Source organism: Nannobrachium achirus, assembly GCF_963921795.1.
Source record: "Nannobrachium achirus genome assembly, chromosome: 14".
NCBI classification, from domain to species: domain Eukaryota; kingdom Metazoa; phylum Chordata; class Actinopteri; order Myctophiformes; family Myctophidae; genus Nannobrachium; species Nannobrachium achirus.
The window spans coordinates 3,616,290-3,642,621 of record NC_137821.1 but is presented as its reverse complement, the minus strand read 5'-3'; the positions used below and the strand labels follow the sequence as shown (position 1 = coordinate 3,642,621).

At 42.4% G+C, this 26,332-nt stretch overlaps 1 protein-coding gene across 2 annotated transcripts in view; it reads right to left on the bottom strand.

The window, feature by feature from the left end:
- Nucleotides 1-26,332, bottom strand: part of tmem179ba (transmembrane protein 179Ba) — a 124,042-nt gene that overhangs the window by 69,164 nt on the left and 28,546 nt on the right. The window contains exon 5 of one of the 2 annotated variants that reach the window (XR_013962722.1): nucleotides 15,810-16,152. Coding sequence is in view for 1 of the 2 variants with exons in the window: in XM_080742088.1 (XP_080598214.1) it covers nucleotides 15,949-16,152 (204 nt within the window). In the remaining variant the exon portion in view is untranslated. Of the gene's footprint in view, nucleotides 1-15,791; nucleotides 16,153-26,332 lie in introns of those variants that run through there. The other variant, XM_080742088.1, reaches the window with a different exon arrangement.

Below are 26,332 nucleotides of genomic sequence, written 5' to 3'. Positions count from 1 at the left end.
CCGGATCAGAGCCCTCTATAGTTGGGGACCCACAAGCCCAAGGAATAGGGTTGAACCTGTGATGTTCTGCCGTACTTTTTATTTCTGTTTTATCTATTAGTTTGGTCATTAAGGTCCACAGAATGAGAAACATCGCGTTTTCTAGCCCAAGGAATGTTTTTCATGCAAAACAAATGCTTGCAATGGATTCAGAATCATGAAGAACTAGTTTGACCCCCACTAGATGCTTTAGATCAGGGGTGGGCAACTTTGATGATGTAGAGGGCCACTATATTTCCACATTGACTCCAGAGGGCCACATTGCATATACTGTCGAGCAGAAACCATTTACATCTCTGAATTTAACTTATTTAGAGTAAATTAATGTCCTACTACCAGGGTTGTTAAGTAACGGATTACATGTAACGGGATTACGTAATCAGATTACAAAAAACTGGTAACTTGTAAAGTCTCAGGTTACATTTTAAAATGTGTAATCTGGATTACAGTAACGGATCTGAATGATGGGGGTTACATGCTGGATTACATTCTCCCCTTGTCCTCATCAATTTTACAAATAAGTTATAACGCCAAACAATAAAATAATCAAGTCGAATCAACGTAAAGTACTGCCACTTTGTTTAAGTAAAATTCTATTGTCCTTTTCCTAATTTCATAGGCTCAATATTCTTGTCTAGTTATCAATGGTAAAACTTGTTTTATTTAATTAAAGAGAGTTTTGCTAAAAAGTAATCCAAAAGTAACTGAAAGTAACTAGCAGTTACTTTTTAAATTGTGATAATCAGATTACGTTACTGACTACATTTTCTTTGCAAGTAACTTGTAACTGTAGGGGATTCCTTTTTAAAAGTAACCCTAACAACCCTGCCTACTACGTCATTCTGTCACACAACAGTAGCAAAAATAGACGATCTACAAGCTCTGCGACTGCGACACGTTTTGAGCTTGTAGATCTGCTATTTTTGCTATTTTGGAATTAGAATCCTGAAAAGTAACATTTTATGAAGTAAATACAAATACATTGGACATATATAGTCATCAAGCTACTAATATAGGCTGAAGTAATTAAAGCGGGTCATGCTTGCATGTTTGGAATTGTAAAAGCTGAAATCATATCATAATCATATCATCATATTTATAATCATAATATATCAGTTCTGATATTAACCTGCGGGCCGCATTAAGTGAAGGTGGGGGCCACATGTGGCCCCCGGGCCGCCAGATGCCCATGTATGCTTTAGAGATTCTCAAATGGACCCAGACTGATGTAGAAAAACTAGAAAAGCTTGAGAAGCACCGATTTACACAAACAGTTTATCTACCAGTAAGACTCCTAAGGGCAAAAGGTCGCGCCATGTCTTGGCCACCTGGCCAATGATGATCGGACCAGTTACCCATATATGGAGACCCCTGGTATCCATATATGGAGATATGCTGTGAGTACCCAATTGGGATTTGTATCCCCTGGCATCACAGGGATCTCCATATATGGCAATAAAAGGGATTTGGTTACCCTGACATCACAGTGATTATATATTGGCATTCACAGACATGGGAATAATATTGATGATATGCGGTGGCCGCACCGTGGTGAGACACACACACACTCGCTCAGTGAGTAAACGCCACGCGGTATTTCACAAAGATGAACACAATCCATCTCTCACCGCCCGTGTAAGCATGCACAAACGAGCACGCTTGCGGGGGATTTCACTGGACCGCGCCCGCTCGCCTCGACGCCCCAAAACCTCGCTGCGCGGCCGAAAAAGCCGCCCGCCTCCCATTGAAAATGAATTGCTAGGAGGCGGTGACCGCGCCTAGTGTGGAGGGCACCTAAAAGGGATTTGGTTCCCATCACAGTGGTGACAGAGCGTGATGTCAGAGCTTGAGAGTCAATCAACAGAAAAGTCAAGCGTTACCCGTCCGTACGGACAGACACGGACAAGATGTGATGGTTCTGATAGTAATAAAGAAACAGATGGTCTTAATGTAAACTCTTTAGTTTAATGGTGTAAAAAGAACAATAGTTTTATTGAACTCACATCCCAGTGTTCATCATGTGATAAACATTACTCATCAGCAGTGGTGGATAAATTACTCAACCCCACCCAGTAATTGAGTATAAATACTTATTAACTAGAAAAGAAAATTTCTACGAAATTTTAAGTGTGCCTGCAGCTCGCTAAGTCTGTGCAACCTTGTGTAGCGGTTGGTGTTAGCATTAGCGTTATTAACATTAGCATTTTTGTGCATAAACTTTAACATTATTGTTCTTTATATGACACCACCCACATGTCTGTACGACAAACGGTTCACGAGAAAACGGGTCACTTCCTGTTTGGTGAGGGGCACTTCCTGAAAAAAAAAATTTAGAAAAAAAAATTTGAGAAAAAAAAAATTTTTGAGAAAAAAATTGTGAGAAAAAAAATATTGAGAGAAAAAAAAATTGAGAAAAAAAATTTTGAAAAAAAAATTTGAGAAAAAAAAATTTGAGAAAAAAAAAATTTGAGGAAAAAAAATTTTTAGAAAAAAAAATTGAGAAAAAAAAATTTGAGAAAAAAAAAATTGAGAAAAAAAAATTTGAGAAAAAAAATTTGGGAAAAAAAAATTTGAGAAAAAAAAAATTTGAGAAAAAAAAATTGGAGAAAAAAAAAATTGAAAAAAAAAAAATTTGAGAAAAAAAAATTGAGGAAAAAAAATTTGAGAAAAAAAAAATTTGAGAAAAAAAATTTGTGAGAAAAAAAATTTGTGAGAAAAAAAATTTGAGAAAAAAAAATTTGAGAAAAAAAATTTGGGAAAAAAAAATTTGAGAAAAAAAAATTTTTTAGAAAAAAAAATTTGAGAAAAAAAAATTTGAGAAAAAAAAAATTTGAGAAAAAAAAATTGAGAAAAAAAAATTGAGAAAAAAAAATTTTGAGAAAAAAAATTTGTGAGAAAAAAAATTTGAGAAAAAAAAATTGAGAAAAAAAAAATTGAGAAAAAAAAATTTGAGAAAAAAAAAAATTGAGAAAAAAAAATTGAGAAAAATGACACCAGCCGCGAGTCTGTACGACAAACGGTTCATGAGTTATAGAGGCACTTCCTGTTTGGCGAAGGACACTTCCTGTTACAGAGGGGGCGGGGCTTAATCAATCATCCCTATTGGCCGGAAAAAGACCAAAGTTGTGTGTGCATTTTAAAGTTTAAATCACGTTGCTAGGCAAAAGAATGGCAGAGTTATGTGGCGCCAAAGTTTCTGGTTTTTTTTCGGAGTCCCCCATTCTAAGTCAATGGGGTTTTTGGGCGTCGTTTTTTGCGAATTACGTCGCAATGGTAACGCGGATCGGAAAGAAAAGTAATAGCACACCATTCCCGGCCGAGCCGCACGTTTTGATGTATATATTGCGGCGGTGGCGTAAATCGTGCGGCAGTTATTACGTGCCGAAATTTCCCCCATTCTAAGTGAATGGGGTTTTTGGGCGTCGTTTTTTGCGAATTACGTCGCAATGGTAACGCGGATCGGAAAGAAAAGTAATAGCAACCTATTCCCGGCCGAGCCGCACGTTTTGATGTATATATTGCGTGGGTGGCGTAAATTGTGCGGCAGTTATTACGTGCAGAAATTTGTGGCGAAACTATGGACTTAATTAAGTATGGCGGATTACAATAAGTGTTTTGCCATTGCGTTGCATGGCAGGCACACTTAATTATAGACACTCCCTGGTCAATATTACTCCTCCCAGTGACTGTTGCACATTTGTGCACTTCAGTTGAAGTTATTTATTTACTTTTCAGCATGTAGATCTGCTATTTTCACAATAGAACCTTGTTAAACAAAATGTAATTCCCCAACTCTTAGTGCTCGTCAGGGTGGGGGGTCCCCAGTTAAAATATGATTATTTTGGGAGTCGCGGCCTTAAAAGGTCGAGGACCACCATGTTAGAAAGCCGGAGAGAGACCGAGAGAGAGAGGGTTTTTACTGAACTCTGTAGCAATGATGTGAATATAGAGCAGGGGTGGGCAATTATTAAGTGTGCCTGCCATGCAACGCAATGGCAAAACACTTATTAAGTGTGCCTGCCATGCAACGCAATGGCAAAACACTTATTGTAATCCGCCATACTTAATTAAGTGTGCCTGCCATGCAACGCAATGGCAAAACACTTATTGTAATCCGCCATACTTAATTAAGTCCATAGTTTCGCCACAAATTTCTGCACGTAATAACTGCCGCACAATTTACGCCACCCACGCAATATATACATCAAAACGTGCGGCTCGGCCGGGAATAGGTTGCTATTACTTTTCTTTCCGATCCGCGTTACCATTGCGACGTAATTCGCAAAAAACGACGCCAAAAAACCCCATTGACTTAGAATGGGGGAAACTTCGGCACGTAATAACTGCCGCACGATTTACGCCACCCCCGCAATATATACATCAAAATGTGCGGCTCGGCCGGGAATGGTGTGCTATTACTTTTCTTTCCGATCCGCTTTACGATTGCGATGTAATTCGCAAAAAACAACGCCCAAAAACTCCATTGACTTTGAATGGGGGACTCCGAAAAAAACCCAGAAACTTTGGCGCCACATAACTCTGCCATACTTTTGCCTAGCAACGTCATTTAAAATGTAAAATGCTCACACAACTTTGGTCTTTTTCCGACCAATAGGGATGAGCTGTAATTGATTAAGCCTCGCCCCCTCTTTAACAGGAAGTGCCCTTCACCAAACAGGAAGTGCCTCTATAACTCATGAACCGTTTGTCGTACAGACTTGCGGCTGGTGTCATACCTTTTCTTTTTTTCTCAAATTTTTTTTCTCAATTTTTTTTTTCTCAAATTTTTTTTTTCTCAATTTATTTTTTTCTCAAATTTTTTTTTCTCAAAAATTTTTTTTTCTCAAAAATTTTTTTTCTCAAATTTTTTTTTCTCAAATTTTTTTTTTCTCAATTTTTTTTTCTCAAAAATTTTTTTTTCTCAAAAATTTTTTTTCTCAAATTTTTTTTTCTCACAATTTTTTTTTCAAAATTTCTTTTTCTCAAAAAAGTTTTTTTCTCAAATTTTTTTTCTCACAAAACAATTTTTTCTCAAAAAACTGTCGTTAAAGTGCGACCCGTGATAACGGCCAAAAATGCTCCAAAACGCCACTAATTAGTCGAAATGGCTGACTTCCTGTTTGGTTTCTGATTGGCTGCTGGCCTTGTGACGTGGGTAGAGCTGCGAGGGCCTGGTCATCGCTGCTTGCAGCTTTAATTCATTAATCGTCCATGACCTTAATTGGGGCCTATTTCGCCAAACAGGAAGTGCCCCTCACCAAACAGGAAGTGACCCTTGATCTCGTGAACCGTTTGTCATACAGACACGCGGGTTGCGTCAAATGAAATAACGCTAATGCTAACACCAACCGCTACACAAGGTTGCACAGACTTAGCGAGCTGCAGGCACACTTAAAATTTCTTAGAAATTTTCTCTTCTAGTTGTAATCCGCCATACTTAATTAATTAATTAAGTCCATAGTTTCGCCACAAATTTCTGCACGTAATAACTGCCGCACAATTTACGCCACCCACGCAATATATACATCAAAACGTGCGGCTCGGCCGGGAATAGGTTGCTATTACTTTTCTTTCCGATCCGCGTTACCATTGCGACGTAATTCGCAAAAAACGACGCCAAAAAACCCCATTGACTTAGAATGGGGGAAACTTCGGCACGTAATAACTGCCGCACGATTTACGCCACCCCCGCAATATATACATCAAAATGTGCGGCTCGGCCGGGAATGGTGTGCTATTACTTTTCTTTCCGATCCGCTTTACGATTGCGATGTAATTCGCAAAAAACAACGCCCAAAAACTCCATTGACTTTGAATGGGGGACTCCGAAAAAAACCCAGAAACTTTGGCGCCACATAACTCTGCCATACTTTTGCCTAGCAACGTCATTTAAAATGTAAAATGCTCACACAACTTTGGTCTTTTTCCGACCAATAGGGATGAGCTGTAATTGATTAAGCCTCGCCCCCTCTTTAACAGGAAGTGCCCTTCACCAAACAGGAAGTGCCTCTATAACTCATGAACCGTTTGTCGTACAGACTTGCGGCTGGTGTCATACCTTTTCTTTTTTTCTCAAATTTTTTTTCTCAATTTTTTTTTTCTCAAATTTTTTTTTTCTCAATTTATTTTTTTCTCAAATTTTTTTTTCTCAAAAATTTTTTTTTCTCAAAAATTTTTTTTCTCAAATTTTTTTTTCTCAAATTTTTTTTTTCTCAATTTTTTTTTCTCAAAAATTTTTTTTTCTCAAAAATTTTTTTTCTCAAATTTTTTTTTCTCACAATTTTTTTTTCAAAATTTCTTTTTCTCAAAAAAGTTTTTTTCTCAAATTTTTTTTCTCACAAAACAATTTTTTCTCAAAAAACTGTCGTTAAAGTGCGACCCGTGATAACGGCCAAAAATGCTCCAAAACGCCACTAATTAGTCGAAATGGCTGACTTCCTGTTTGGTTTCTGATTGGCTGCTGGCCTTGTGACGTGGGTAGAGCTGCGAGGGCCTGGTCATCGCTGCTTGCAGCTTTAATTCATTAATCGTCCATGACCTTAATTGGGGCCTATTTCGCCAAACAGGAAGTGCCCCTCACCAAACAGGAAGTGACCCTTGATCTCGTGAACCGTTTGTCATACAGACACGCGGGTTGCGTCAAATGAAATAACGCTAATGCTAACACCAACCGCTACACAAGGTTGCACAGACTTAGCGAGCTGCAGGCACACTTAAAATTTCTTAGAAATTTTCTCTTCTAGTTGTAATCCGCCATACTTAATTAATTAATTAAGTCCATAGTTTCGCCACAAATTTCTGCACGTAATAACTGCCGCACAATTTACGCCACCCACGCAATATATACATCAAAACGTGCGGCTCGGCCGGGAATAGGTTGCTATTACTTTTCTTTCCGATCCGCGTTACCATTGCGACGTAATTCGCAAAAAACGACGCCAAAAAACCCCATTGACTTAGAATGGGGGAAACTTCGGCACGTAATAACTGCCGCACGATTTACGCCACCCCCGCAATATATACATCAAAATGTGCGGCTCGGCCGGGAATGGTGTGCTATTACTTTTCTTTCCGATCCGCTTTACGATTGCGATGTAATTCGCAAAAAACAACGCCCAAAAACTCCATTGACTTTGAATGGGGGACTCCGAAAAAAACCCAGAAACTTTGGCGCCACATAACTCTGCCATACTTTTGCCTAGCAACGTCATTTAAAATGTAAAATGCTCACACAACTTTGGTCTTTTTCCGACCAATAGGGATGAGCTGTAATTGATTAAGCCTCGCCCCCTCTTTAACAGGAAGTGCCCTTCACCAAACAGGAAGTGCCTCTATAACTCATGAACCGTTTGTCGTACAGACTTGCGGCTGGTGTCATACCTTTTCTTTTTTTCTCAAATTTTTTTTTCTCAATTTATTTTTTCTCAAATTTATTTTTTCTCAATTTTTTTTTCTCAAATTTTTTTTTCTCAATTTTTTTTTTTCTCAAAATTTTTTTTTCTCAAAATTTTTTTTTCTCAATTTTTTTTTCTCAAAATTTTTTTTTTCTCAAATTTTTTTTCTCAAATTTTTTTTTCTCAAATTTTTTTTCTCAAATTTTTTTTTTCTCAATTTTTTTCTCAAATTTTTTTTTTTCTCAAATTTTTTTTCTCAAAAAATTTTTTTTCTCAAATTTTTTTTTTCTCAATTTTTTTCTCTAATTTTTTTTTTTCTCAAAAATTTTTTTTCTCAATTTTTTTCTCTAATTTTTTTTTTCTCAAAAAAATTTTTTCTCAATTTTTTTTTTCTCAAACATTTTTTTTCTCAAAATTGTTTTCTCAAAATTATTTTTTTCTCAAAAAATTTTTTTCTCACATTTTTTTTTCTCAAGATTTTTTTTTCTCACAATTTTTTTTTCAAAATTTCTTTTTCTCAAAAAAGTTTTTTTCTCAAATTTTTTTTCTCACAAAACAATTTTTTCTCAAAAAACTGTCGTTAAAGTGCGACCCGTGATAACGGCCAAAAATGCTCCAAAACGCCACTAATTAGTCGAAATGGCTGACTTCCTGTTTGGTTTCTGATTGGCTGCTGGCCTTGTGACGTGGGTAGAGCTGCGAGGGCCTGGTCATCGCTGCTTGCAGCTTTAATTCATTAATCGTCCATGACCTTAATTGGGGCCTATTTCGCCAAACAGGAAGTGCCCCTCACCAAACAGGAAGTGACCCTTGATCTCGTGAACCGTTTGTCATACAGACACGCGGGTTGCGTCAAATGAAATAACGCTAATGCTAACACCAACCGCTACACAAGGTTGCACAGACTTAGCGAGCTGCAGGCACACTTAAAATTTCTTAGAAATTTTCTCTTCTAGTTGTAATCCGCCATACTTAATTAATTAATTAAGTCCATAGTTTCGCCACAAATTTCTGCACGTAATAACTGCCGCACAATTTACGCCACCCACGCAATATATACATCAAAACGTGCGGCTCGGCCGGGAATAGGTTGCTATTACTTTTCTTTCCGATCCGCGTTACCATTGCGACGTAATTCGCAAAAAACGACGCCAAAAAACCCCATTGACTTAGAATGGGGGAAACTTCGGCACGTAATAACTGCCGCACGATTTACGCCACCCCCGCAATATATACATCAAAATGTGCGGCTCGGCCGGGAATGGTGTGCTATTACTTTTCTTTCCGATCCGCTTTACGATTGCGATGTAATTCGCAAAAAACAACGCCCAAAAACTCCATTGACTTTGAATGGGGGACTCCGAAAAAAACCCAGAAACTTTGGCGCCACATAACTCTGCCATACTTTTGCCTAGCAACGTCATTTAAAATGTAAAATGCTCACACAACTTTGGTCTTTTTCCGACCAATAGGGATGAGCTGTAATTGATTAAGCCTCGCCCCCTCTTTAACAGGAAGTGCCCTTCACCAAACAGGAAGTGCCTCTATAACTCATGAACCGTTTGTCGTACAGACTTGCGGCTGGTGTCATACCTTTTCTTTTTTTCTCAAATTTTTTTTTCTCAATTTATTTTTTCTCAAATTTTTTTTTTCTCAATTTTTTTTTCTCAAATTTTTTTTTCTCAATTTTTTTTTTTTCTCAAAATTTTTTTTTCTCAAATTTTTTTTTTCTCAATTTTTTTTTCTCAAAATTTTTTTTTTCTCAAATTTTTTTTCTCAAATTTTTTTTTCTCAAATTTTTTTTCTCAAATTTTTTTTTTCTCAATTTTTTTCTCAAATTTTTTTTTTTCTCAAATTTTTTTTCTCAAAAAATTTTTTTTCTCAAATTTTTTTTTTCTCAATTTTTTTCTCTAATTTTTTTTTTTCTCAAAAATTTTTTTTCTCAATTTTTTTCTCTAATTTTTTTTTTCTCAAAAAAATTTTTTCTCAATTTTTTTTTTCTCAAAAATTTTTTTTCTCAAAATTGTTTTCTCAAAATTATTTTTTTCTCAAAAAATTTTTTTCTCACATTTTTTTTTCTCAAGATTTTTTTTTCTCACAATTTTTTTTTCAAAATTTCTTTTTCTCAAAAAAGTTTTTTTCTCAAATTTTTTTTCTCACAAAACAATTTTTTCTCAAAAAACTGTCGTTAAAGTGCGACCCGTGATAACGGCCAAAAATGCTCCAAAACGCCACTAATTAGTCGAAATGGCTGACTTCCTGTTTGGTTTCTGATTGGCTGCTGGCCTTGTGACGTGGGTAGAGCTGCGAGGGCCTGGTCATCGCTGCTTGCAGCTTTAATTCATTAATCGTCCATGACCTTAATTGGGGCCTATTTCGCCAAACAGGAAGTGCCCCTCACCAAACAGGAAGTGACCCTTGATCTCGTGAACCGTTTGTCATACAGACACGCGGGTTGCGTCAAATGAAATAACGCTAATGCTAACACCAACCGCTACAGAAGGTTGCACAGACTTAGCGAGCTGCAGGCACACTTAAAATTTCTTAGAAATTTTCTCTTCTAGTTCTTTCCATGTTGCCACATGAACAACAGAAAATATTGTGGAAGGCCGTGCCAAAAGGCAGTGCTCCCCGCAAGCTTTACCTCTGACTTCAGTAAATAAATATAAAATAGCAGTCCCATTTTTGTTGAAAACCCGGCATTCGGCATCGACTTTTATTTTTTTAGCCACTTTAGCCATTTTTGATGGGTAAGGTAAGGCAGGTGGTCTTGACGTGTGACCAGTCTGACCACCTGCTTGTTATTGAGACAATGATCCAATGATCACACACACATGCTGATGTACGCATTGCGTCCATATGTACGTGAATAAAAAACTTCAAAATAAAAGAAATGCAGCTTTAGTCCATGCATGAGGTAACATTAGAAAATGTGTTTATTTTGTAATTTGCCATTAACCCTACAGGGGCCGGTCAGAGTGAACCAAAGGGCCGCATACGGCCCCCGGGCCGCACATTGCCCAGCTCTGATATAGAGCTAGTTAACACTTATTTAAACAAACACATCACATATCATTTGCACAACCTTTAAGAGGTGGCCTGTGTTACGTTACTCAGGAACCACATGGACCCCCTTATGGGTCTGTGGCTCTGGGTACAAATGTACACGCTCCAATAAATACGGAGGATTTTACACTATTCATTCAATTTGGGGTTCAAAAGATGCTAAACATAAATCCTGTGAAATAGGGGTCTGTTCCTATAATAAACACAACTAATTGGAAATTAATTTGAATTTTACTTGAGTAAAAGGTTGAGAATCTTAAGATTGTTTAAAGCAGTGATTTTCAACCAGGGGCGTCAATTGGGTATGGCAGGGGTATGCAGCTGCCATACCCTGGGTCCAGGGGGGAGAATGAAAGTTACTTTTAAATATAAATCCATGAATGTCTCTTTGTCTATCTGTGCTGGTTATTATGTTGTTAAATTACAAGTAAAAAATGCATTATTGTTAATTGTGGCACGTTTACTAACAAGTTTAGCTGCACTTTAGCTGAACCACTGTTCCAGGCTGCCATATCCAGCTCAAGAAACCGTAGAAACGAGGGAAAACAATTAAATGTACTTAAAATAAATGTATCATGCCTGTTGCTAAGGTATGGCAACATGACTGGTGTCTTGCATGCGCGCGAAGCAAGACACCAGTCATGTTGCCATACCTTAGCTTTTTCTGAACTGTTTTCAACCCTTTTCATATAAAAGGTCCATTATTTAGGCATTTACTCAGCATGTGAGCCACAGAAGTTACAGTATCACCACTTGATGACATGTATCCCTAAGAATGTCTCCACAATCTCATGTTGTATTGATGTTGGTGCCATAGGAGAGATAACAGGCAAAACGTTGACCAAGATAACAATACGTCAACATTCTGTAATTGTGCAGACCTCTTGGAAATTTCACTGCTGTGAAAATGAAACCCTTACGGGTCCATTTGGTTTAATTTTGCACTCTCCTGGGGGTCCTGTTGTATCCAAGATGATGTAACATCGTCCAGTCAGTTCTACTTTAGACACGTCCTTTCCAAAGTTGTCACAATGCCAATGACCACAGACATACTGTAGAAAGGTACACACCTTCTTTGGCTCTGGGACATATGCATTCTGCATCTAGCATGAGGCAAGACATAAATTCAGGGTTAAAGGCATCCCTGACTAATACGACAAATATGCCTTAATACATTATAATTGTCCTCTATAACTACAATGTAAAATTAAAAACACCTTCAATATTTTATTTCTTCTAGAAATAGCTAATCTTTCACTCAACAGGGGAAATACCTGTCGCAAGTTGATGTCATAAATGTCATGTGTGATCTATCCCTATGGAATTTATGGCATGCATGTGCAAATAAAGACAAACGTAATACTTCCTATGGTTAATATGAGCATCAAATCAATATTTCAAATGTGTTTGTGTTTTATTTTATTGCACATGCATGCCATAAAAATTACACATGACATTTATGACATCAACTTGCGACAGGCATTTCCCAGATTGAGTGAAAGATTAGCTATTTCTAGAAGAAATAAAATATTTAAGATGTTTTTAATTGAAGTTATAGAGGACAATTATAATGTATTAAGGCATATTTGTCGTATTAGCCAGGGATCCTTTTAACATTTATTAACTCAAATATTTGCTTCTGGGGGTCCCCGGAACAACATATTTTGAGGTGGGGGTCCGCGGCCAAATGCATGGAATTTTGGGGGTCCTTGACATGACACCGTTTGAAAACCGCTGATATAGGTGGATTCAACAAATGTCTTCTAAATCCTAAACGCTTTCTGAAAAACCTTTGTTGCCCTCCTCGTCATTAAAGGATATTTAACTTTATTCCTTTTCCCAGAGTGTGCTTGAAAAGCTGACATGTCATGTCTCCATTCCGACATGTCACCACTCCGACATTGACTTCTTATTGTCGGAGTGGCAACACCTCCATAGAGGTTAGGTTTAGGGTTAGGGTTAGAGATAGGGTTAGTGTCAGAATGGAGACATGTCGGAAAGGAGACATGTAAGGGCTTGAAAAACCTACTGTATGTAGTCTTGCGTAGCCAGACAACTACCGGTACTCCACATTACCCAATCTCTGAATGCTATATAGAGTCTGGAACTACAGTACGGCTCCCCAGATGACAGTGAGGAGACAATCTAAGGCAGGGGTTTTCAAAGTGGGTGACGGGGCACCCTGGGGTGCCGTGACGTCAGTCCAGGGGTGGCGCAAGATTATTTGATAATATTTGGAATTCATCAATATCACTACATCAATATCACTTCACTATTCTCAGTAAAACATGACCTGATTTGCACTGTACTTGATGAGTTCTTTTTCCATCTATGACAACTCTTCACCAAAAATAGCCGATCTACAAGCTCACAACGTGTCAAGTTGTCACGCGTTGTGAGCTTGTTGATCTGCTATTTTTGGTGAACTTTCCACCCAGAATAGGCATGCTGGGGTTCGTCAAGTTGTTTTCAGTCAGTTCTGATGGAAACTGATATTTCTCCAATATGATGTAAGATTATAAAAATTAACAGTGTAAAGGCCTTTTCCCACCGGCAGCGATAACGATGACGATAACGATTTAAAAAAGTGGGTTTTCAATTGAAGTGGATCGGCAGCATCCACCCAACACCGATAGCCGACAACTACATGGTTAGGATCAACAACGATGTGGTTTAGATCACAGTGATATGGAACTGGGTCTCTGACAAACAGCTTGAGGTGCGCTCTGAGCGAGCTGCTGTTATTAATTGGCGCCTCTTCACATTGATGTCCGATAACTTTATCAGACATTAATATGAAGGCATAATTATCGCTGCAATATTTTATGGCTATCGTCATCGTTATCGCTGCCGGTGGAAAAGGGCCTTAACTCAGGGGTGCCCTGAGTCAACATTTTGAAAACCCCTGATCTAAGGACTCTTGATTTTAGGAATCAAAAAGGACCTTTGTGATTTCTAAAACCAACAAACTACCCTATGAGAACTGGTCAAACATTGCCCAAGTTGCCAAATCATATCAGGAATAGGCAAAATGATGAGAAAATAGCCGATCTATAAGCTCACAAGGTCTCGCCTCTCCCGATATTTATCCGTGCAACCGTCAAATTAAATGTAATGCCTCAACTCCTACCCGACTCCACATGCTTGTCAGGGAGGGAGGGTCCCCAGTTCAAATATGATTATTTCGGGGGGTCACATCACAGCCTGAAAAGGTTTGAGAACCACTGCTGCAGAGTATATAAACACACTGCCAGCTGTAGTCTGGGATCACTTCACTTTTCACGGTTTGTAACCGGTCTGGAGCGGAAACCACAACACGTCATGTTGTAGTCCTCAAAGAACTACAATTTGCCGGAAAGATCAAACCGGATTCAGTTTTAACCCAAAATATTCCCCTGCGCTCAAGGACATACTTTTAGGGCCTACCTAATAAACTCCTTGATGCGGAGTAGTTTTGCTTTTGAAAATTTTGTTTGGTACATGCATCTTTTAGTCCAACTGTTAGCGACTGGCAAGACTACACTAGGCTACTGCAGCATTTTAATAGGGATTGTGGAAACAAACGTTGGGAACCAAATCAAAGCGACGCTGCTTCTTCTAGTGGTTTCCGCGCTTTAGGCGGAAACCAAACGGCCTGTTGTGAATGAACACCAGGCTTTCCCCCAGAAAGCCTGGTAGGCGAGGTTAGCCAGCATAGAGAACAAAACCAAAATATGATTTGAACCACATTCCTTATCCTCGTTCAGACCACATGAAAACTATCATCCAACTCAAATCTGGTCTGAAATCACATTTGGACTGGATTAGGACAGTAGTACATGTAGTACATGTCTCTATGGATGAATAGATAGCACATATAGTGTTGATGTCCACTGGAAACCTAATATGTCCAAAACTGAAATACAAAAATAGCCAAAATAGCAGATCTACAAGTTCAAAAAAGATTTTTATTATATTTTTACTTTAAAAATGTAAAACAAATGTAACACTATTTTTCAGCTATTTGTGTGTAAGGCTTGTGATAAACCTGGCAATTTTTTCATCAATATCAACCAGCAACGACCAGAGGCGTCAATTGGGTATGGCCATTGGCAGCGTTATTGGATTAATCTTTTTGTGCCTTCACGCATGCAAGACACCAACAGGCATGGATTTATTTTAGGAAGGACATTTTATTTTTTTCCCCTTTAGCCAAGGTATGGCAACTTCCATCCTAGCCATACCCAATTGACGCCTCTGGTCGTTGCTGGTTGATATTGATGATAAAATTGCTTCGTGTATCAAAACTGTAGCATGACGAAGACACAAGGATTCTGCCTGATAGCGACAATATTGTATTTATATTCTCTACCCCCCCCCCCCCACACACACACACACACACACACACACACACACACACACACACACACACACACACACACACACACACACACACACACACACACACACACACACACACACACACACACACACACACACACACACACACACACACACACACACACACACACACACACACACACACACACACACAGTTTAAAATGACCTTTTAAATTACTATAACATTAGAATGCGTGTTCTGCATTGTAGCTTTAATCACGTCATCATTAACAGCCAATGAGGGACCAGCATTCCTGGTGATGTCACCTCATGGAGCACAAGTAGACCATATGTATGGCCTACTTGTGCACGAGGCGCAATTTGGCACCTCGACAGAGTGCAGTTCTAGTTAAAGCTCTACTTTTTGTCACATAGACTTGCAAGTTACAACGTGCGTGCGTGTGTGTGTGTGTGTGTGTGTGTGTGTGTGTGTGTGTGTGTGTGCGTGCGTGCGTGCGTGTGTGTGCGTGCGTGCGTGCGTGCGTGCGTGCTAGGGCATTAACGAAAAAGTCAGCAAGTCGACTGAGTGGACTTCATTACACAAGTCGACTCCCACCAGAGAAAGTTGAAAGTCGAAGTTGACCTTTGTATTTTTTTCTATCATTATTTTTGCTCCATGTGCGTGTCTGTACAGCATTCAAACATTGTTATTGTCAAGGACGGAATGATGATTGGTATAACATGGTTCTAATGTGAAAATAGCAGCTATTTTCACAATTTCTGCCTCTAGATATTTGACAATTTGGACAATGTTTAATTTGTCATTTTAGAGGTATTAAAAGTCCTTAAATTGTCACTTTAGAAATGTGAAGACAAGACACACCCTCTATACACTTAAACTTTTTTGAGTGAGAAAACAATGTTTCACATTAAGTTAATCATCTGGGGACCCCCCAAAATAATTGGGGTGGTCGTGTGTGATGTGATGACGTCTTTACTGAGTCGAGTCGACTTGCAAAAATCACATGTCGTTAATGCCCTAGTGTGTGTGTGTGTGTGTGTGTGTGTGTGTGTGTGTGTGTGTGTGTCAGTCTCTCTCTCTCTCTCTCTGGGCTCTGGTGTCTCTCTCTCACTGGGGTCTGGTGGGGCGGTTGAAGAAGGGCTCGGTCTCTCCGGGCGATGCGTTGGGGTCGGCCGCCGCCCCCCTGGCCCCCCCCACCGCCCCCCACCCCCCCAGCATCCTGAAGCCCCCCCCCATCAGCTGACCCCCCCGCTGCACGAACACCAGCACCCCGATGAGCAGCCAGAAGAAGAAGTTCACCCACACCGCCGTCTGGGGGGGGGGGGGGGGGGGAGAGAGAGAGAGAGAGAGAGAGAGAGAGAGAGAGAGAGAGAGAGAGAGAGAGAGAGAGAGAGAAAGAGAGATAGTGAGAGAGAGACAGACATTATTCTTATTTTTTATGATTTTATGATTGATGTTATCCTATGCCAAGTAGGGCATTCACCGAATATTCGAATATCAAGGCCACTATCCGACGTTGTTCACCGAAGTCGAATATTCGCTTTTTCTTTTTTTTTCTTTTTTGTTTTTTGTTTTGTCCTTTAAAAAATCTATAGTTTATAAAGCTTGGCTAGATAGGAAGTCATAAGAATGAGTTGTCAATGCCCCTGGTGGATTAATTTGTTAATGGACGGGTTTCTGGTCCACGTTACACTGATAAGAAGTAGATGCGTGCGCAGGGTCGGTACCAAAATGAGCCAATGAAACCAGCGCTCCCCAAAACAACAGGTTTGGGGATTGGACGGAATTGATTACATGATAGATTCAGCTGTGCATTTAGTCTCAATGTTTGTAAACAAGAAACCCGTCTATACCAGGGGTTCTCAAACCTTTTTAGGCAGTGACCCCCAAAATAAACATATTTGAACTGGGGACCCCCACCCTGACAAGCACTTGGAATTGTAGGAATTACATTTAATGTGACTCGGTTCCACAGATAAACATTGTGAAAATAGCCGATCTACATGCTCACAACGCCTCGCAACGCGTTGTGAGCATGTAGATCTGCTATTTTCACAATGTTTGCCTCTTGCTTAATTAATATTTGACAGTTTGGCCAGTCCTGTCGAATATTCGACTATTCGAATACTTTGAGGTCGAAAAATTTGAATACAAAAAATCACTATTCGTGAATGCCCTAATGCCAAGTACTGTGTTCTATCCGTCTGTCATTCAATGTCATATGAGATACATAAAGTGGTTCCTGTGTAAATAAGCCGAAAAGCTTACTAGGATCTCCTTTTAGTTGGCCTTGTACCAGTGATTTGTACATGTCATGAAACTGTATTTTTTTCCTATTGCAACCTACTAATACATTCTTCAATCAATCAATCAATGAAGGCCATGGCCGTTGTTGCCCCTCAGTTTGGCCTTGTGCCCCTCAAACCAATGGCATGACCTGAGACCACAGTGGCCTTAATGCCCCTCAAACCAATGGCATGACCTGAGACCACAGTGGCCTTAATGCCCCTCAAACCAATGGCATGACCTGAGACCACAGTGGCCTTAATGCCCCTCAAACCACTGGCATGACCTGAGGCCACAGTGGCCTTGTGCCCCTCAAACCAATGACATGACCTGAGACCACAGTGGCCTTAATGCCCCTCAAACCACTGGCATGACCTGAGGCCACAGTGGCCTTAATGCCCCTCAAACCAATGGCATGACCTGAGGCCACAGTGGCCTTGTGCCCCTCAAACCAATGGCATGACCTGAGGCCACAGTGGCCTTAATGCCCCAGCTGACTGGACCACTTTCTGCTCTGTCTCTTTCTGGTCAATATGTAGACAGTAGACACCAGTGTCTCTTTCTGGTCAATATGTAGACAGTAGACACCAGTGTCTCTGTCTGGTCAATATGTAGACAGTAGACACCAGTGTCTCTTTCTGGTCAATATGTAGACAGTAGACACCAGTGTCTCTTTCTGGTCAATGTGTAGACAGTAGACACCAGTGTCTCTTTCTGGTCAATATGTAGACAGTAGACACCAGTGTCTCTTTCTGGTCAATATGTAGACAGTAGACACCAGTGTCTCTTTCTGGTCAATATGTAGACAGTAGACACCAGTGTCTCTTTCTGGTCAATATGTAGACAGTAGACACCAGTGTCTCTTTCTGGTCAATATGTAGACAGTAGACACCAGTGTCTCTTTCTGGTCATGTAGACACCTGTGTCTTTTGTTGAGATTCTGAAATCTTAACTCCCCCGAGTCCCCATCTTTAAACCTTTTTGTAAATACCATACATTATTTATTTCACTGCAGATTACATTTAAAGTCATCGTTAACCCTTAAATTCAACAAATTCTTTCAATGGATTAAATCTTGTTTCATTCAATGGCCTCTGTGCCCTCAAACAATGGACAACACCAACATGGCCCCTAAAATGGTGAAATTACAGGCCTGGTTATGTCTGAAAATATAACACAAACTGCTCCATCCCTCTCTGAGCTAAGGGGTCCCTGCTTCATCCCTCTCTGAGCTAAGGGGTCCCTGCTTCATCTCTCTCTCAGCTAAGGGGTCCCTGCTTCATCTCTCTCTCAGCTAAGGGGTCCCTGCTTCATCTCTCTCTCAGCTAAGGGGTCCATGCTTCATCTCTCTCTCAGCTAAGGGGACCCTGCTTCATCCCTCTCTGAGCTAAGGGGTCCATGCTTCATCTCTCTCTCAGCTAAGGGGTCCCTGCTTCATCTCTCTCTCAGCTAAGGGGTCCCTGCTTCATCTCTCTCTCAGCTAAGGGGACCCTGCTTCATCTCTCTCTCAGCTAAGGGGTCCCTGCTTCATCTCTCTCTCAGCTAAGGGGACCCTGCTTCATCTCTCTCTCAGCTAAGGGGTCCATGCTTCATCTCTCTCTCAGCTAAGGGGTCCCTGCTTCATCTCTCTCTCAGCTAAGGGGTCCCTGCTTCATCTCTCTCTCAGCTAAGGGGTCCCTGCTTCATCTCTCTCTCAGCTAAGGGGTCCCTGCTTCATCTCTCTCTCAGCTAAGGGGTCCCTGCTTCATCTCTCTCAGCTAAGGGGTCCCTGCTTCATCTCTCTCTCAGCTAAGGGGTCCCTGCTTCATCTCTCTCTCAGCTAAGGGGACCCTGCTTCATCCCTCTCTGAGCTAAGGGGTCCTTAGCAGATGAAAAAGGGGAACATTATACTGTACAGTTGTAGGAGGAACAGCATTATGTAAACAGAGCCATGTCACATTGTGTCATAATATATACATGTTATATATACAGGGTATAAAGCTTTTTTAAACAAATATCAGCTATATTTTGCAGTCATTCAGGACAAATATCATTGAATTGCAATTTAAATAATTTAAAGGAAGCAGCTCTGTGTATATTATGTGCACTAGGTCTAGATGTCACTCCATGGTTTGTAGTCCGTAGGGTGGCTGTGTTCCATTCTCTTCTATTCTTTTATCACAACATTTAACAAATCTTGCTGCTGTGTTCGCACACTGTATTTCCTCCAGTGTGGCTGTGATGGCTGAGTGTAACCTATAGTCAAGGCGTCCCTAAGTTCACAGAGTGATGCATTACTACCAGTAGCATTCCAATCCATTCCATTCCAGCATCATAAGACACAACACATTCCTCCTCTAAGCTGCCAGTCAGTTCTACCCTACATAAACCACTTCAGATTAATGTGAGTGAGTCTCATGTGTGCTTCCACAAACAGGGGCGTCACAAGGGGGGGGGGGGGAGTGGGACTGAGTTACTTGGGCCCAAGGTGGAGGAGAGGCCTTAACTATTTTATACTTTAGCTATTGGAAAATGGCAGATCTACAAGCTCACAGCGCGTCACTGCGAGCTTGTAGATCTGCTATTTTTGAAGAGTTGTGAAAATGTGCGTGGCACTCGGTGCCGTGCTGTGAGCTTGTATATCTGCTATTTTTCAATAAAGCACGAAAATATTGCATGATAATGCGTTCCCAGTCTAAATGGGTTACACCCCCTCCCCCTATGAAGAACATTCATGGGGGGCCCGCAGTGAATCCTTGTACCCAGGGCCCAGAATTCGGTGGGACACCCCTGCACACAAGCACCTTAAAGGAGACTTCACCTTTTCAACCTATGAAAAATAGAGGAGAGATCCGAGCACTTAAAAAGTTAAAAAAGGAGGGGAACGGACGTAAAAACTGCGTACTTTATTTCGTATCAAATAGCCTAAATCAGAAATTAGCTTACAAAAACAAATATGTTGCTACATACTGTACAGTACTGTAAGCCCCTCCCAAACACAAAACGTGTTCCCAGCCTGAATGGGTTAATAAAACCAACATGTTTGGACCCGCTCAGGGTCTTCATCAGGGCATATATCACCTGATGAAGACCCTCCTCTCTTTTTCTAGTTTTATCCCACTGATCCTAGAAGCACCCACCACACGTTTTTAACTTTGCTGCTACCTCCTGAGCACCTAGTTTCTCTTGTTCTTCACTTTTCAACTTATCTTCATATAATTGGTTCTCACTAATGTTGATGATAAAACAGCTAAAATAAAGTTATACTGTGTCTCTTAGGAGGAGTTCAGACATCCGTCTACCAATGACATCATTGTTAGGCTGACTTATTTTAACAAGAATTAACAATTAATATTTAGATTGTTATTATCGCGAGAACAATGGCTTCCATTATATAGCATAACCTTTCAGGAATAGAAATCCTGCAGTTTCTATTAGCTTGGATTCTCCATTGATGATGTCACTGGTAGACGGTTTTATTTTCGTCGAGTAGGACAAGAGTTCCCAAACTTTGCAAGCACTTGGCATTGCAGGTACATTTAGTACTAAACTCTGCTTCGCCAGTGACCCCTTCCAACCATTTCACATTAAAAACACCTTCTAAGCCGCGGCAGAACCCCCTGAACCCCGGTACTGCCGTGCAATCAGCGTTTTATTTATAAACATATTTTAAAAAACAAACACACCAAATGATAAACAACGCGCGCGGGTCGTTCAGTGCAAGCCAGCAGGACGTGCACACACTACGTGTTTGGGCGGCCACTTACTTAGAAGCTGCTGCTGGCTGTATTTCTGCCGTTCATTTGCATGGAGCGAGATGGGGTAATCCGCGAGAAAAAACAGCGTTCGAAAGTACATTACGTCCTCGTCGCACGCACATCGATCTAATTCCATGTATTCCACTCATTCCGAAGCCTTGATTTCGCCTGTCGTCTGGTCGGTATACTAGGGGGGATGGGCTAAACCAGGCTGCAGCACACACAGTGAAGGGGAACGTAATGGCCGCTCGTGGAGCCAGTGGCAGAGCCAGCCGATGACGTCATCACGTTTCTGACGTGATCCGATTGCACAACATCTCTTAAAGAGACAGAGCACGACCTGCGACTGTATTTTTCAAAAAATTATGATTAATTTCATAAATTACGGCGAAGTACGGGAATAGACGATTGGCTGATGGGACCCAGTAGGAAGTCCGAGGGAGTGCGGCCAGGCTTAGAAGGTGTTAATGAGTCTTACTTAGCGAGTAAGACTCGCTAACGACCTCGCTAAGTCACTAACGAAACACAGTTTTTAGTCCGTCGGTCCATAAAGGGCTTGTTAACCTGGTTTGCCCGTTGGGCCAGACGTTTCCAAATGCTGTGACTTGAAAGCATCTTTAACAAATGAAGAGAGAGGTGAAGACAGGTAATGAAGTGGTTTATGTGTAGTGAAAGGGAGCGTTTCATGCTAGTTATCAGCTACAGTGTGGTTCTTACTAATGACCTTGTGGACCATAAACAGGTTTACCAGATGACCGTTTTTACAGCAGTAAAGCAGTGGTGCAAAGTAACTAAGTATGTTTACTTAAGTACTGTAGTTAAGTACAGTTTTGAAGGATTTGTACTTGATTAGTTCCAAGTTTCAGTACTTTTACTTCACTACATCTCACAGGCAAATATCGTACTTTATATAGTTATTCTCCTTTACATTTGTAACCAAAAGTGAAACTGCGGATTGAAGGGAGAAGCTGCAGTTTGGCTACCATTAGGCCAACCAGCACTAGCTAGGCCTTGGTCCAGAGTGGATGCCCAGCAAGCCAGGCCAGCTAGATACAAGCATAGCCAGGCCCGGGCCTCTGGAGCAGCTTGGCTATTCAGCCCAGCAGCCCAGTGGAGACCAGCTACCATCCAGGCCCAGGCCAGCGAGCAGCTCTGCTAACCAGCCCAGTGGTGACCAGCTACCATCCAGGACCAGGCCAGAGAGCAGCTCTGCTAACCAGCCCAGTGGTGACCAGCTACCATCCAGGCCCAGGCCAGAGAGCAGCTCTGCTAACCAGCCCAGTGGTGACCAGCTACCATCCAGGACCAGGCCAGAGAGCAGCTCTGCTAACCAGCCCAGTGGTGACCAGCTACCATCGAGGCACAGGCCAGCGAGCAGCTCTGCTAACCAGCCCAGTGGAGACCAGCTACCATCCAGGACCAGGCCAGAGAGCAGCTCTGCTAACCAGCCCAGTGGTGACCAGCTACCATCGAGGCACAGGCCAGCGAGCAGCTCTGCTAACCAGCCCAGTGGAGACCAGCTACCATCCAGGACCAGGCCAGAGAGCAGCTCTGCTAACCAGCCCAGTGGTGACCAGCTACCATCGAGGCACAGGCCAGCGAGCAGCTCTGCTAACCAGCCCAGTGGAGACCAGCTACCATCGAGGCACAGGCCAGAGAGCAGCTCTACTAACCAGCCCAGTGGTGACCAGCTACCATCGAGGCACAGGCCAGAGAGCAGCTCTACTAACCAGCCCAGTGGTGACCAGCTACCATCGAGGCACAGGCCAGAGAGCAGCTCTACTAACCAGCCCAGTGGTGACCAGCTACCATCGAGGCACAGGCCAGAGAGCAGCTCTGCTAACCAGCCCAGTGGAGACCAGCTACCATCCAGGCCCAGGCCAGCGAGCAGCTCTGCTAACCAGCCCAGTGGAGACCAGCTACCATCCAGGACCAGGCCAGAGAGCAGCTCTGCTAACCAGCCCAGTGGTGACCAGCTACCATCGAGGCACAGGCCAGCGAGCAGCTCTGCTAACCAGCCCAGTGGAGACCAGCTACCATCCAGGACCAGGCCAGAGAGCAGCTCTGCTAACCAGCCCAGTGGTGACCAGCTACCATCGAGGCACAGGCCAGAGAGCAGCTCTACTAACCAGCCCAGTGGTGACCAGCTACCATCGAGGCACAGGCCAGAGAGCAGCTCTGCTAACCAGCCCAGTGGTGACCAGCTACCATCCAGGACCAGGCCAGAGAGCAGCTCTGCTAACCAGCCCAGTGGTGACCAGCTACCATCGAGGCACAGGCCAGAGAGCAGCTCTACTAACCAGCCCAGTGGAGACCAGCTACCATCCAGGACCAGGCCAGAGAGCAGCTCTGCTAACCAGCCCAGTGGTGACCAGCTACCATCGAGGCACAGGCCAGAGAGCAGCTCTGCTAACCAGCCCAGTGGAGACCAGCTACCATCCAGGACCAGGCCAGAGAGCAGCTCTGCTAACCAGCCCAGTGGTGACCAGCTACCATCGAGGCACAGGCCAGAGAGCAGCTCTACTAACCAGCCCAGTGGTGACCAGCTACCATCCAGGACCAGGCCAGAGAGCAGCTCTGCTAACCAGCCCAGTGGAGACCAGCTACCATCGAGGCACAGGCCAGAGAGCAGCTCTACTAACCAGCCCAGTGGTGACCAGCTACCATCGAGGCACAGGCCAGAGAGCAGCTCTGCTAACCAGCCCAGTGGAGACCAGCTACCATCGAGGCACAGGCCAGAGAGCAGCTCTGCTAACCAGCCCAGTGGAGACCAGCTACCATCGAGGCACAGGCCAGAGAGCAGCTCTGCTAACCAGCCCAGTGGTGACCAGCTACCATCGAGGCACAGGCCAGAGAGCAGCTCTACTAACCAGCCCAGTGGTGACCAGCTACCATCGAGGCACAGGCCAGAGAGCAGCTCTACTAACCAGCCCAGTGGTGACCAGCTACCATCGAGGCACAGGCCAGAGAGCAGCTCTACTAACCAGCCCAGTGGTGACCAGCTACCATCGAGGCACAGGCCAGAGAGCAGCTCTGCTAACCAGCCCAGTGGTGACCAGCTACCATCGAGGCACAGGCCAGAGAGCAGCTCTACTAACCAGCCCAGTGGAGACCAGCTACCATCGAGGCACAGGCCAGAGAGCAGCTCTACTAACCAGCCCAGTGGAGACCAGCTACCATCGAGGCACAGGCCAGAGAGCAGCTCTGCTAACCAGCCCAGTGGAGACCAGCTACCATCCAGGACCAGGCCAGAGAGCAGCTCTGCTAACCAGCCCAGTGGTGACCAGCTACCATCGAGGCACAGGCCAGAGAGCAGCTCTGCTAACCAGCCCAGTGGAGACCAGCTACCATCGAGGCACAGGCCAGAGAGCAGCTCTACTAACCAGCCCAGTGGTGACCAGCTACCATCGAGGCACAGGCCAGAGAGCAGCTCTACTAACCAGCCCAGTGGTGACCAGCTACCATCGAGGCACAGGCCAGAGAGCAGCTCTGCTAACCAGCCCAGTGGAGACCAGCTACCATCGAGGCACAGGCCAGAGAGCAGCTCTGCTAACCAGCCCAGTGGTGACCAGCTACCATCGAGGCACAGGCCAGAGAGCAGCTCTGCTAACCAGCCCAGTGGTGACCAGCTACCATCGAGGCACAGGCCAGAGAGCAGCTCTGCTAACCAGCCCAGTGGTGACCAGCTACCATCGAGGCACAGGCCAGAGAGCAGCTCTACTAACCAGCCCAGTGGTGACCAGCTACCATCGAGGCACAGGTCAGTGAGCAGCTCAGCTAACCAGCCCAGTGGAGATCAGCTACCATCCAGGTCAAAATGACTTTGAAACAACTAAATGTGGATGTGAATGAATTGAAGGAGACTATTTGTCTACTCTCAAATACTATGGATAAACTATCAAACCAACAAGAAGTCATAAATGGCCTTGTGAAAGAGATGGCACAGTTGAAAGCCCGGAATGCTGAACAAAATGAAAAAATGATCACACTAGAAAATAGGATTGATGATTTAGAACAGTACTCGAGACTTAATGATATTATTGTCTCAGGACTGAATATTAAACCAAAGACCTATGCCAAGGCAGCTGCCCAGGCCACGGGTCATGACATGGAGCCTAGTGAGGAGGAGAAGGTCACAGCAGAAGAGGAGGTGGTGGCTTTTCTCAAATCTAAGAACATTAAAATTGACAAGGATAACATTGAAGCTTGTCATCCCCTGCCTCGCAGGAAGCAAAGCGATGTGGAGGGGCAATCGAGACAAGCCAAACAAATGGAAAATCCATCTGTGATCCTGAGGTTCTTCAGCAGGAAACACAAGATGGAGCTGTTAAAACAGGGGAAAAATCTAAAAGGAACCAATGTATACCTGAATGAGCACTTGACAAAGAAGAATGGTGAGATTGCTAGGAAAGCAAGATTCCTTAAAAAGAAAGGAAGGATCCAGGGAACCTGGACTGCAAATTGTAAAGTGTTTATTAAATTGAATGGCCAGTCCCCAGAGCAAGCTAAGGTTGTGGTAGTGAGGAAGTTGGATGATCTGAAAAAGTTTGAGTAAGCAGTTGTACAAATCTGGACAAGGAGAGGTTAAACACTTGGTGACAATTCAAGTATTAAATTATTTATTTCTTTATGTCTTCACAAGATTGTCATATTAACATTGAATCTGTTAATTTGATGTTAGGGGATAGATCTCAGGGTAATTTCGAGCACCTTGTTTTTAACCCCTTTGACACTATTGAAGAAAATCACTTGCGCTATAATGGAGGCTTTGATGCTGACTCCAATTTTCTAAATCAAGCCCTAAATGGGTCTAAAAGATGTGTATATTACAATGAGAGCCAATTTAATGCGTTATGTAGTGCCTTCCCCGCAAACGAAAATTATTTTTCTTCTTTTCATACCAATATACATAGTCTCCCAAAAAACCATGAGAAATTGAATACTTTTTTGTCCACCTTGAAATACAACTTCCCTGTTATTGCGCTTACTGAAACTTGGCTGACCAAAGCACTAGAATCCCTCTATACATTAAAAAACTATAATGGTGTTCACTCTCATAGAGAAAATAGAGTAGGAGGTGGTGTGTCCATCTTTTTACAGACAAATATCCATTTCAACATCAGAGAAGACCTTGCAGGCCATCTGGAACATGCTAATGTAGAGTCTGTTTTTGTGGAACTCCCATCTTGTTTCTATTTTGGTGGTAAAAATGTGATTATTGGTTGTATTTATCGTCCCCCTGATACTGACGCTGATAACTTCTCTGATGCTTTATCTGTCACTTTAGATCTGATCTCCAAGGAGGGTAAATTATGTTATCTGCATGGTGATTTTAATCTGAATTTATTAATGAATGAGAAGCACACTCGAACAGCTCATTTTCTTCATACTATGTATTCCAATAGTTTTTATCCTTTAATCTATAGGCCTACTAGAGTAACACCTATTTCGGCTACTTTAATTGATAA